Source organism: Daphnia magna, linkage group LG7, assembly GCF_020631705.1.
Source record: "Daphnia magna isolate NIES linkage group LG7, ASM2063170v1.1, whole genome shotgun sequence".
Lineage (NCBI taxonomy): Eukaryota > Metazoa > Arthropoda > Branchiopoda > Diplostraca > Daphniidae > Daphnia > Daphnia magna.
Window position 1 is genome coordinate 7,957,819 of NC_059188.1, and position 12,266 is coordinate 7,970,084.

A 12,266-nucleotide genomic window follows, 5' to 3' on the forward strand; every position below is an offset into this window, starting at 1 on the left:
TAATGTATGACAGTATGAGTATTGAATGAGTTTTCTTCAAATTTTTTATGCTATTGGCTTAGACCACGTGTCTCACTGTACATACGCGAACCGGATTTGTAACGCTCACCGTGCCTCCGTCCCTCCAACAGTGCTGCACCAAGCGAATATGTAACGACTACAATGCAGAGTACTTACTATCTCTTACCAGTCAAAATCCGCTTGGGGCAGCACTGTTTTTGTGGGCGAGGTTCGCGAAAAGTGATGACGAGCGTACAAGATTAGTTTCACCATCTAAACTGTGACTTTAATTTAATTTTTGCTTAAAAAACTTACGCAATATCAGGAAAACTTACAAAAAGTTGAAGCTAATTCAAAAACTTACAAAAAGCTGAAGCTTACACAAAAACTTAAAATGATCGTAAAAGCTGTTAAATTCAGCGTAAAAGCTTACAAAGTGGAAACACTGCAAACCAGATCCCCCTGGTCGACCAGTTGATGTTTCGTACTAGTTAGGTTACGTTACCGTTGTCGTTGTGTAAAGAACGTGGTTGCTTTGTTTGGAATAGCACCAAGGTGTATTTCACTGCTTAATGAAAGATATGAGGATGGTGGAATGTAAACTTTAACGGAGCAAGCACAAACAAACGATTCGAAGGATGCCCAGTTGGAACGAACCTTTATAATCATTCGCTCGTCGATTTGTGGGAATATGACCGAGTTTCAAAAATCGTAGCGTAAAGGTGCCCAGGACCTTATTCTAACGATATATTCGCATTACGCTCGATTGCGTTGCTTCTAAGAAAAAAATGTCTTTGACAAAACGTTTACGAACCAACAATTCGTCTTTGATATTTTGTGGTTGCTGCCCATTTCATATACAACGGGGCTAGACTCATCCAGTTTGGATTTGTTTCCGTTGCCGCAAGTGAAGAATAAAGGGTTCATATGGATGGACAAAGTACAATAACGACCATGAACCACTTCTATATCATCAAAAGCGCTTTGACGGCTTCTTTGACGGCTTCTTTAAGATAACCAGACCATAACCTGGTTTCATTGTCTCAAATGAAGATCCGGTTTTGCTGTCCAGGGTTCACATGATCCAGCCAACATTCAATATTTTAAGAATTTAAAAGATTAATTTGCAATACATCTTGCCCTACTATTGTTCACATTTCTTCCATTTCGTAACAAGCGGTTTGTGGAAAACAGAAACTGTAAGCACCAGGTGTTTTACTAAATTTTCAATCAATGGGAAGTCGAGCCAGATTCTGTTGAGAAGCTAATAAACAGTTTGGAACCCTCATACCGCATCACCCATTCAGTGCGGTAAAAGCCTTATTGATCTAGCCAAGTAAATGTGTTAAGAAACTTGAATAACCATCAAAGTGTGGTTCTTGATCAATTCTCGGCACGTCGTTTTTACCGACAGGGACTGTACAACACGAAATCACACGCACAACCAACAAAATTGAAATCTGTGTATTTTGCTCAACGACACTTTTCTCAGTAATTACCACTCATTTTCCTAGTGAGAATGTTGTTTCTGTGTAACATACTGCTTATCTCAGCAGTACAACATATTCAATGAACATGAATCACTCACACATGCGACGCTTCTTACTGCCATTGAACCATTGAATCAAATTTTCAGCAGCATCAGGTTGAGGATCGAACTGTTCCAACATCACATGTATATGGTTAAAAAAAGCCAAAAAAGGAAATATCACTATAACATTCAAACAAACCTCGACATCCGTCAGCGCAGTAGCTTTCAGACAAAGACGTCCCTCGCGACTCACGACAACAGCACCTTTTAATTCCATTGTGCGCCCAGCAGGATGGCGATGCACATCGGCAGCAGTACGACCCCAGAAAGTAACAGGAACCTGACCAAAAAGCCAATTAATTACCATAATCACAAAACATAGTATACACAATAACTCTTACTTGACCCTGTTTCAAACTGGAATCCACGAGTTGCACCTCAAGATAAGCAGCATCTCGTTTAGTGCCATCGCTATTGTTGATCTCCATATTCTGCATGGTCCCAACAGACGAAACAACACAGAGAACATCTATACACAATCAACCTTATAAATTAACAACTTTTTAAATCATGATCAAGGAAAACCATCACGCACTGATAGATGAGTCGATTTCGATATCGCCCGAATCCAGTTCAGAAAGACGACGATAACGCTCACAAGGAAAAACAAAATCATCTTCGTCTTCCAACAATTCAAACTAAAAAATAAAAGGGGAAAACATTAAGTGACCGACGACGCTTACCACAAAACAAACCACGACCAAATTTACCTGGCTGTGTTTATAGAAAAGCAGCTCACAATTATGATAACCAGGAACCGGTCTACCAAATCTGTTTTGCACAGTCGCTTTGCTGATAGCGTAGTTTTTACCAACGAAAACTTTCTGATCCAACATTTCTATTGCATCATTGAAAACTACACATTTAATCTTCTGTCCGCTACCGTCCTGAAAATCAAAAGTCATCATAGTTCCTGGTTTCCCTTTGCCAGATTGATAAGGCGTGAATTTAGACTTGCGAGTACAACGCCCTTGGATCTTCCAACTACACACCATAAATCAACACAACAACAAGCATCACAATCAACATTTAACAACTGAAATTAACAATTAAACACTTACTTGATACCGCCGACTTTCAAAGAAGATATCAAATCGTAATCCATTTCTGCTTGACCACTTTTCACGGTTGGGATTTCAGCGCATCTTGCCAACCCCTCACCTGCAACATTCCCAGCATCCCGAGTCACCTCTTCTCCTACAGTTACCGCTTCGTTGGCATCACTCATGACGAGATAAGTATCGGAACCAGCGACGTTACAGCAAATGGCATTCATATCGCACTCAACAACGATATATGTACCGCAATAAGCAAACGTTGAATCGTAAAACTTCGATCTTTCACACCCAAAAGACCAACATTACGCCCACAACGGCTCGTCAACGTAATGCCTCCAGGGATACTGTGATCCAAAAAGTTCTTCCGTCATAAAATTCTTGAAAATTACCAACGTCGATAAGTTTGCCTCGTTCTCAGTAGTGTTTTCGTCACGTTTCATCGACTCTGATGAACAAGCGGTCGTATCAATAGAATTTCTTGGAACAATGGGTTCCGGGATGTTGATTTCCGCGTGTTGGCAAGCTACTGCCTTCAAATAAGACTGCAAAGTCTGCTAGTCTTTTGGTGAACCTTCCTCGTAACTCAAACCTACATAATTTAGTTGGGCAACAGCAACTATTACCACACTATCCTGAAAGAAACAACAGAATGTTCAACGTAAAGACAAAACAATACCAATCATTTCTACACAATTACTTATGTAGGGAAAACCGTAGAAATCTAAATCCTCACAAAAACAATCTTGGGTGACACGCAATGTGTACTGTGTCCCTTCTGCTGTTGCAAACAACTGGATTGCAAATAATAATCCGCAGTATGTAATTTCGAACAGAAACGAAATACATTCAAACTTACGTGACTGCAGTCAGTTACACTTAGAACGTTTTCAACTCGACAAATTTGTATTTGAAACGGTGCAACAATAAGCAAGAACCTTTGGAGAACTACGGGAACCAAGCCATTGGAAATTAACTTACAGAAAATAAATATTATTCGGCATCTAATAATATTCATAGCAAGTATACTTATTATAGGATTTTAATTTCAAATAATAAAAAACTACTTTAAACTCAAGAAATCATGCTGAAGTTTAAAATTCAAAAAATATTTAGCATAAATTGTTTCATTTCAATTTATTCACTTCTGGTTTTATCTAAGTTCGACATCATCTTGACTTCTTAAAAATCCTGTATGTGATTTGTTATCGAAAAAGCTCAAGTGATTTACGACAATTCGATTGTATTGTTCGAAAATGGTATATAATATATCTGTAGATTGGCACAGTGGAATAATATTCGACTGTGATGCGGGAGACCCGAATTCGAATCCTGATATAGCGTAATGTTTTTTCAAGATTAGAGGTCCAATACATGTCATATTTATAGCCAAATGAAAGCCCGTTCGGATATCCTTAGAATGTCCGACGGCGCTGTTGAGGGCGGTCAAAACCAAAAAAAAAAAACATCCATAGGACATCCAAATCGGATATTGGGCTGTCCGGAGGATATAAAAAAGATGTGCTCAACATCCGACCCCGAAATCTGTCGGACATCCGACGGACTGCCTTGTGTTATGTGGGACCCGATTACTGATCTGATGTTCACCTTTTACCTCAATGAAATGTAATTCTCCAATGAAACAAAATTCTCCAATAAATCCAAAAATTTCAGCTTACTAAGGAAAATAAATCTATCAGGAAAGAAATAGGTATGAAAACGTGAAATATAGTTACATCGAAACGAAATGCAGTAAGACCGGTAAGACAAAAAACTATCCAAAATTTCGACGTTTTACCACCAGAGTTGGACCCTTAGATCCAAACTAAGAAATCAACAACAGCCCTTTTGTGATTGGTCCTGGCGAAGAATGTGTAATATGTATTAGCAGAAAAAGGGAAAATAATTATGAACGAAAAAATTTTCACTGACGTTCACCTAGTGATGAAAGGTTGTGTCACTAACAGTTAAACGATTGTTACATTGTCGAAAAATGTTTACTTAACAAGTTTTTTGAAGTCTTTTGACAAGCAGTTTTGACAATCGAACTTTGTCATTGTTGTCACATGTTCGACAGTCGAGCGAAACTTCAAACACCCACTGCATCACTAGCTTTCAACATTTTCCTTCATTTTTTTTCTAGCTCGGATTAACAATCCACTATATGATCTTCACAACAATCTACCTGATGAGCTTCTCAGCACAATAGGCGGCGTGTGGAGCAATGGTTCCAGCAATGTGAGGACACGTAAGACTATTTTGCCCCAAACTGGAAACTTAAAGTTGGGAGAACTCAAGGCGAAAACTAAGCCAAACAGTATGACCTTCTCTCGGTGCGCGATTTGCCTAAAAAGCGCAAGCATCCCGAGATCCCTAACGCAGCAAACTAGTTCACTAATCACTTCTTCATTGATTTCGGCCAGTACTCGAATGCCAAACAGATTGTTGGGTACACGAACGTATTTTAGATTAGCTGGCACAACTACTAGATTCTGTTTTAACAAATTCCATGTTTCTTCGAATTGAATTTCTTTTCCGTCAATCATTTTTTTTACAGTTCATACTACTTCTTGGCTGGGAAAACAAGCCGGCATTTGCAGGAAATTAGAAACTACACTGAAGTTTAGCAAACGACAGACGCTTTGAAGGAATGTAATGATTGATCTGCGCCAAATTGTAAGCTAAATTGATTGAATTTTACTAGAACAATGAAGCTTGAAACAAAGTTTTCCTGTCTAAATATAGTTTATCGGCAAAGGTTTCATATCCTGGTAAGATGCTATACGCGACCATGTGTTAAATTCATAATATCGAATATGAAAATGTTGTTTTGTATATTTTTTTTAAATTTTTATTTTTTCCCATATTTTTGGTTATTTTGTATTTTTATGTATTTCCCCGTATTTGTTGGTATGTTTTACTTCAAAATATGGGGTGTACGAATACTTGTTTGAGTGGAATTGTGAAACAAAATGATGGTGAAAACGAGCCGTGTTCATCGGTGGCTATTGCAGGTGCGTACGACGAGCCGCTGCCGAGATTGGCGTGCATGTTTGTAAACTTTTCTTTGGTTTTTTTGGAAAATGGAGCAGTGAGGCGCTGGTTAATTACTTGACCCCCGGCTGACCTTCTTTCTTTCTTGTATTTTTTTATATTTTTTAATCATGATGGGTTTGGCACCGTTCGATGCGTAGGCTCACGCTGATTCCAGCAGTATGAATGTCAGCGCTAGCAACGGTACCGTTCGGGAGTAAGGATTTATTTTTCCCGTTCACACCAATTCCCCGACTCCCACAAGTGCCTGGCTCGTCTATCCCATTGCGTCCAACCCCCATGGGATTTTTTGTATCCCAATATTTTTTCGGTCACGAATGATCACGAAACTGGTATCATTGGATGCGGCTCGTTGAGCTCGCTCCGATGGTGAAGGTCCCACCGTTATCGGATACACCGTTCGGCCCCAAACGATTTTTAAAGCTCGAAAAATGATGATGAGCCTCTACCTGCCAATTCTAGGAATTCGACGTCAAAAGCGCAGCCGCGTTCGGAATTAATTTTCAAAAATTCATAGTTGCTGAACGGTGCGTCGGATCGCGAAAATTTTTCGACAGCTGTGATCGCCTTACTGCGCTCTATCCAGCGGTACCCGATGAGGAGCTGTGCGACCGCTCCTTCCGGTAGCTGACTCGGCTGGTTTCGGCATGTCAAATTTTCACGCGGATTTCACGGTCCAGCTGCTCCTGCCTGGCTTAATATGTCACTTTCCCATTCGTAGGGCGATCCGGGTTGACTTACAAAAGTTATTCACGGTCAAACATGGAGACGAGCCGCTGAATTTTCAGCGGAAAAACGCCCGTTTCATGGAATTTAATAAACGGTTCTTAGGAATTTTGCCGTCTTTTTTCCGCCGAATTTCTCCGGAACCCGGTTTTGGTCTGGCTGCAGCTCCTTTCCCTCCTCTTCCCTTCCCCTTGTCCCTCCCCCTTGCCTCCCCCTTATATTTCCTCCTCTTTTTTTCCTCATGTATGCTTATTTTTCGGCATAAATCCGGTAATACCTTCGGTAATATTAAAATACTAAAGTATTTCAATATTTACACTCAGGAACAAGAAGTGCATAGAACTATACCTTCGTGTAAATTAAATCTAGAATTATGAAAAAAAATGATGGTGAAAACGAGCCGCGTTCATCGGTGGCTATTGCAGGTGCATGCGACGATCCGCTGCCGAGATTGGCGTGTATGTTTGTGAACTTTTCTTTCGTTTTCTTGGAAAATGGAGCAGTGAGGCGCCGGTTAATTACTTGACCCCCAGCTGACCTTCTTTCCTTCTTGTATTTTTTATATTTTTTAATCATGACGTGTTGGGCACCGTTCGATGCGTTGGCTCACGCTGATTCCGGCAGTATGAATGTCAGCGCTAGCAACGGTACCGTTCGGGAGTTATGATTTTTTTTGCCCGTTCAGACCAATTCCCCGACTCCCACAAGTGCCTGGCTCGTCTATCCCATTGCGTCCAACCCCCATGGGATTTTTTGAATCCAAATATTTTTTCGGTCACGAATGATCACGAAACCGGTATCATTGGATGCGGCTCGTCGAGCTCGTTCCGATGATTCAGGTCCCGCAGTAATCGGATACACCGTTCGGCCGCAAACGATTTTTAAAGCTCGAAAAATGATGATGGGCCTCTACCTGCCAATTCTAGGAATTCGACGTCAAAAGGGCAGCCGCGTTCGGAATTAGTTTTCAAAAATTCATAGCGGCTGAACGGTGCGTCGGGTCGCAAAAATTTTTCGACAGCTGAAATCGCGTGATTGCGCTCTATCCAGCGGTACCCGATGAGGACCCGTGCGACCGCTCCTTCCGGTAGCTGACTCGGCCGGTTTCGGCATGTCCGATTTTCACGCGGATTTCACGGTCCAACTGCTCCTGCCCGACTTAATATGTCATTTTCCCATTCGTAGTGCGATCTGAGTTCACGTACAAAAGTTATTCACGGTCAAACATGGCGACAGTGCGCTAAAACTTCAGCGGAAAAAGGCCCGTTTCCCGGAATTTTGTAAACGGTTCTTATGAATTTTGCCGCCTTTTTTCCGCCGAATTTCTCCGAACCCGGTTTTGGTCTGGCTGCAGCTCCTTTCCCTCCTCGTTCCTCGCCCTTGTCCCTCCCCCTTTCCTCCCCCTTATATTTCCTCCTCTTTTTTTTTCCTCATGTATGCTTATTTTTAATTTTCGGGCATAAATCCTGTAATACCTTCGGTAATATTAAAATACTAAAGTATTTTAATATTTACACTCAGAGACAAGACGTGCATAGCACTATACCTTCGTGTAAATTGAATCTGGAATTGTGAAACAAAATGATGGTGAAAGGAGCCGCGTTCATCGGTGGCTATTGCAGGTGCGTGCGACGATCCGCTGCCGAAATTGGCGTGTATGTTTGTCAACTTTTCTTTCGTTTTCTTGGAAAATGGAGCAGTGAAGCGCTGGTTAATTACTTGACCCCCAGCTGACCTTCTTTCCTTCTTGTATTTTTTTATATTTTTTAATCGTGACGGGTTGGGCACCGTTCGATGCGTTGGCTCACGCTGATTCCGGCAGTATGAATTTCAGCGCTAGCAACGGTACCGTTCGGGAGTTAGGATTTTTTTTGCCCGTTCACAACCAATTCCCTGAATCCCACAAGTGCCTGGCTCGTCTATCCCATTGCGTCCAACCCCCATGGGATTTTTTCTATCCAAATATTTTTTCGGTCACGAATGATCACGAAAATGATATCATTGCATGCGGCTCGTCGACCTCTTTCCGATGGTGAAGGTCCCGCCGTGATCGGATACACCGTTCGGCCGCAAACTATTTTTAAAGCTCGAAAAATGATGATGGGCCTCTACCTGCCAATTCTAGGAATTCGACGTCAAAAGGGCAGCCGCGTTCGGAATTAATTTTCAAAAATTCATAGCGGCTGAACGGTGCGTCGGATCGCGAAAATTTTTCGACAGCTGCGATCGCGTGACTGCACTCTATCCAGCGGTACCCGATGAGGAGCCGTGCGACCGCTCCTTCCGGTAGCTGACTCAGCCGGTTTCGGCATGTCTGATTTTCACGCGGATTTCACGGTCCAGCTGCTCCTGCCCGGCTTAATTTGTCATTTTCCCATTCGTAGGGCGATCCGAGTTGACGTACAAAAGTTATTCACGGTCAAACATGGCGACAGTGCGCTAAAATTTCAGCGGAAAAAGGCCCGTTTCCCGGAATTTTGTAAACGGTTCTTAGGAATTTTGCCGCCTTTTTTCCGCCGAATTTATCCGGAATCCGGTTTTGGTCTGGCTGCAGCTCCTTTCCCTCCTCGTCCCTCCCCCTTGTCCCTCCCCCTTTCCTCCCCCTTATATTTCCTCCTCTTTTTTTTTCCTCATGTATGCTTATTTTTCGGCATAAATCCTGTAATACCTTCGGTAATATTAAAATACTAAAGTATTTCAATATTTACACTCAGGGACAAGACGTGCATAGCACTATACCTTCGTGTAAATTGAATCTGGAATTGTGAAACAAAATGATGGTGAAAAGGAGCCGCGTTCATCGGTGGCTATTGCAGGTGCGTGCGACGTTCCGCTGCTGAGAATTGGCGTGTATGTTTGTCAACTTTTCTTTCGTTTTCTTGGAAAATGGAGCAGTGAGGCGCTGGTTAATTACTTGACCCCAAGCTGACCTTCTTTCCTTCTTGTATTTTTTTATGTTTTTTAATCATGACGGGTTGGGCACCGATCGATGCGTTGGCTCACGCTGATTCCGGCAGTATGAATTTCAGCGCTAGCAACGGTACCGTTCGGGAGTTAGGATTTTTTTTGCCCGTTCACAACAATTCCCTGAATCCCACAAGTGCCTGGCTCGTCTATCCCATTGCGTCCAACCCCCATGGGATTTTTTCTATCCAAATATTTTTTCGGTCACGAATGATCACGAACATGATATCATTGCATGCGGCTCGTCGAGCTCGTTTCGATGGTGAAGGTCCCGCCGTGATCGGATACACCGTTCGGCCGCAAACGATTTTTAAAGCTCGAAAAATGATGATGGGCCTCTACCTGCCAATTCTAGGAATTCGACGTCAAAAGCGCAGCCGCGTTCGTAATTAATTTTCAAAAATTCATAGCAGCTGAACGGTGCGTCGGATAGCGAAAATTTTTCGACAGCTGCGATCGCGTGATTGCGCTCTATCCAGCGGTACCCGATGAGGAGCCGTGCGACCGCTCCTTCCGGTAGCTGACTCGGCCGGTTTCGGCATGTCCGATTTTCACGCGGATTTCACGGTCCAGCTGCTCCTGCCCGGCTTAATATGTCATTTTCCCATTCGTAGGGCGATCCGAGTTCACGTACAAAAGTTATTCACGGTCAAACATGGCGACAGTGCGCTAAAATTTCAGCGGAAAAAGGCCCGTTTCCCGGAATTTTGTAAACGGTTCTTAGGAATTTTGCCGCCTTTTTCCGCCGAATTTCTCCGGAACCCGGTTTTGGTCTGGCTGCAGCTCCTTTCCCTCCTCGTCCCTCCCCCTTGTCCCTCCCCCTTGCCTCCCCCTTATCTTTCCTCCTCTTTTTTTCCTCATGTATGCTGTAAATTAATCGGGCATAAATCCTGTAATACCTTCGGTAATATTAAAATACTAAAGTATTTCAATATTTACACTCAGGGATAACTTTCTCACCTTTGCTCCGACTTACCTGAATGTTCTTCTCGATCTTAAGAGCATAGACGAGTGGGTAAGGGACAGTTTTGTGTCGATGAGAAACATCTAAAATGGGGGTGTCGCTGTCGTTGCCAGAGAGATAGGGCCTTGAATATATGACTCGATTCTATAAGGCGATTCGAATCCAACTGCGATGCTCGGAGCTGGGTGGTCCAGCTGCCCGCGTTCATCTCCGGCCCTGCAGACTGCCGGCCGTGAGGTTTTCATTTTGCCTACGCTTCCGGTCCCAGTTGTTTTTTTGGATGAAATAAACGGCACTGCGATCGAATAAGAGCCATGGAATTTCAGTGCATTCAGGACATCATTTTATCAGGGTAGGCACTAGCCAGGCCAATAGCAGAAAGTGACAGGAATACTTGTGAGAGAGGATTGAATCAGCCGCCAATCCATCAGGGAAATTAGTTAAGCCAACCAGACGGCATAAACGAGCGCCGTATCTCATAGCCGTATCCGTATAGATAATTTCAGGAAATATGGGCTGTATATAAAATCTAATAACTTTAAAACTAATTCCCCCTCCCAAAAATCTTTTATTGGGTTTGTAGAAGAGAATCAGCTCTTTAATATAAGACAAAAACGGAAGAGGAGGGGATTATAGATAACTAACGGCAGCGATTTTCGCTAAAGCCGTTTCCCCGTAAGCTCTGTGTTAAACACGGAAGCGGTTTTTGGGTAGTAAAAAGGTAGACGGAACTCATTTTTTGTGTGGTTTTTCATCATTTTACGAGTTAGGGAAATAAAATTTGGCATGCATGTAGACCAATTAGTATTAAACATAGCTCATTTTTTAAATTTTCGATTTTTTTGTATTTAATTAGACTAAATTACAATAAACAAATACACATATTTTATAATTGAAATTAATCATACTAAATATTAAAATTTCGAGGGAGGGTTTTAGGAGAACATGGCCAAGATTAATATTTATAAAGCTCATGTAGAAAACAAAACTTTGCAATTTGTTTTAGGTTAAAATGATATTCCGACCAGACTACAGGGGATACTCCAGAAAGGGAAATATTCCAATCTAAGCCGCTTATCGGAACGTCACTCGCAGTTTGGCACCAATTCTGGGCAAGTGAAGTTGTTGGCTACATCGTACATGTTTTCTTTGTTGTTGTTGCAAAGAAACGTTTGGTGGATGTTGTTGTTGTTTTTTTTTTAATGGGGATCTTCAAACGAAGTAAACAGATGTTAACAGTCGACGTCAACTGAAAGAGGAAGACGTAAAATTAGGGCAAACTTCTTGCAACAGACAAGTATGAATAATGAGCAAAATGACGCACATCAGCGAAGCAATCAGAAACGATTGATTTAGCGAAGGGGTGTGAGCTAAACGTTTGACAAGTCACTCCCATGGGCATTAGCCCTCGTGTCGAAATCATAGCGTCCTGGAGAACAAATTGGCTTCCTGGCATTTCTGCCAAACAGCTGTTCTGCATGGCTGCTTAAACTAACTGGTTTAAGTGTTTATTACAAAATTTTTCAGCCGTATTCGGCTACAACAATTAAGTGTTGAAATCCGGTGATGTATCAAGTGTTACTTGAGGTGCTGAACAATCTATTGACTGGCTTTTATTCATCCAGTTCAGCAATCAGCACTTATTTAATTTTTGAAAAGAGAGAAAGAACAGCAATGGCAAAATGATCAGCTGATTGTCATTTGGCGGGAATGCAGCAGCCCCACCTAATCGCCCATGGTGTTCTAGTTAATTTGTAGATGGCTGTGCTGCGTTTGAATGCAATTATAAGTAGAAAAACTCCGCTCAACTTTTACAGTGTTGACACGTCATTTATTTAGCTTTCTGAGTTCTTTTCGCGCCATTGCCGCGCCTCATGCCTCAGACCGTTTTTAGCTTTATCTGAGTGCAGTC

At 42.1% G+C, this 12,266-nt stretch overlaps 1 protein-coding gene across 1 annotated transcript; it reads right to left on the reverse strand.

Moving 5' to 3' along the window:
- Positions 1-1,580: 1,580 nt before the first annotated feature.
- LOC116917090 lies at positions 1,581-2,867 on the reverse strand. The gene is made up of 6 exons (XM_045176743.1): positions 2,653-2,867; positions 2,302-2,575; positions 2,127-2,229; positions 1,933-2,060; positions 1,731-1,871; positions 1,581-1,658 (listed from the first exon to the last, which is right to left on the reverse strand). Exons 1-6 carry the CDS (start codon positions 2,865-2,867, stop codon positions 1,581-1,583), a joined length of 939 nt encoding a protein of 312 aa, XP_045032678.1.
- Between the last annotated feature and the right edge of the window lie 9,399 nt (positions 2,868-12,266).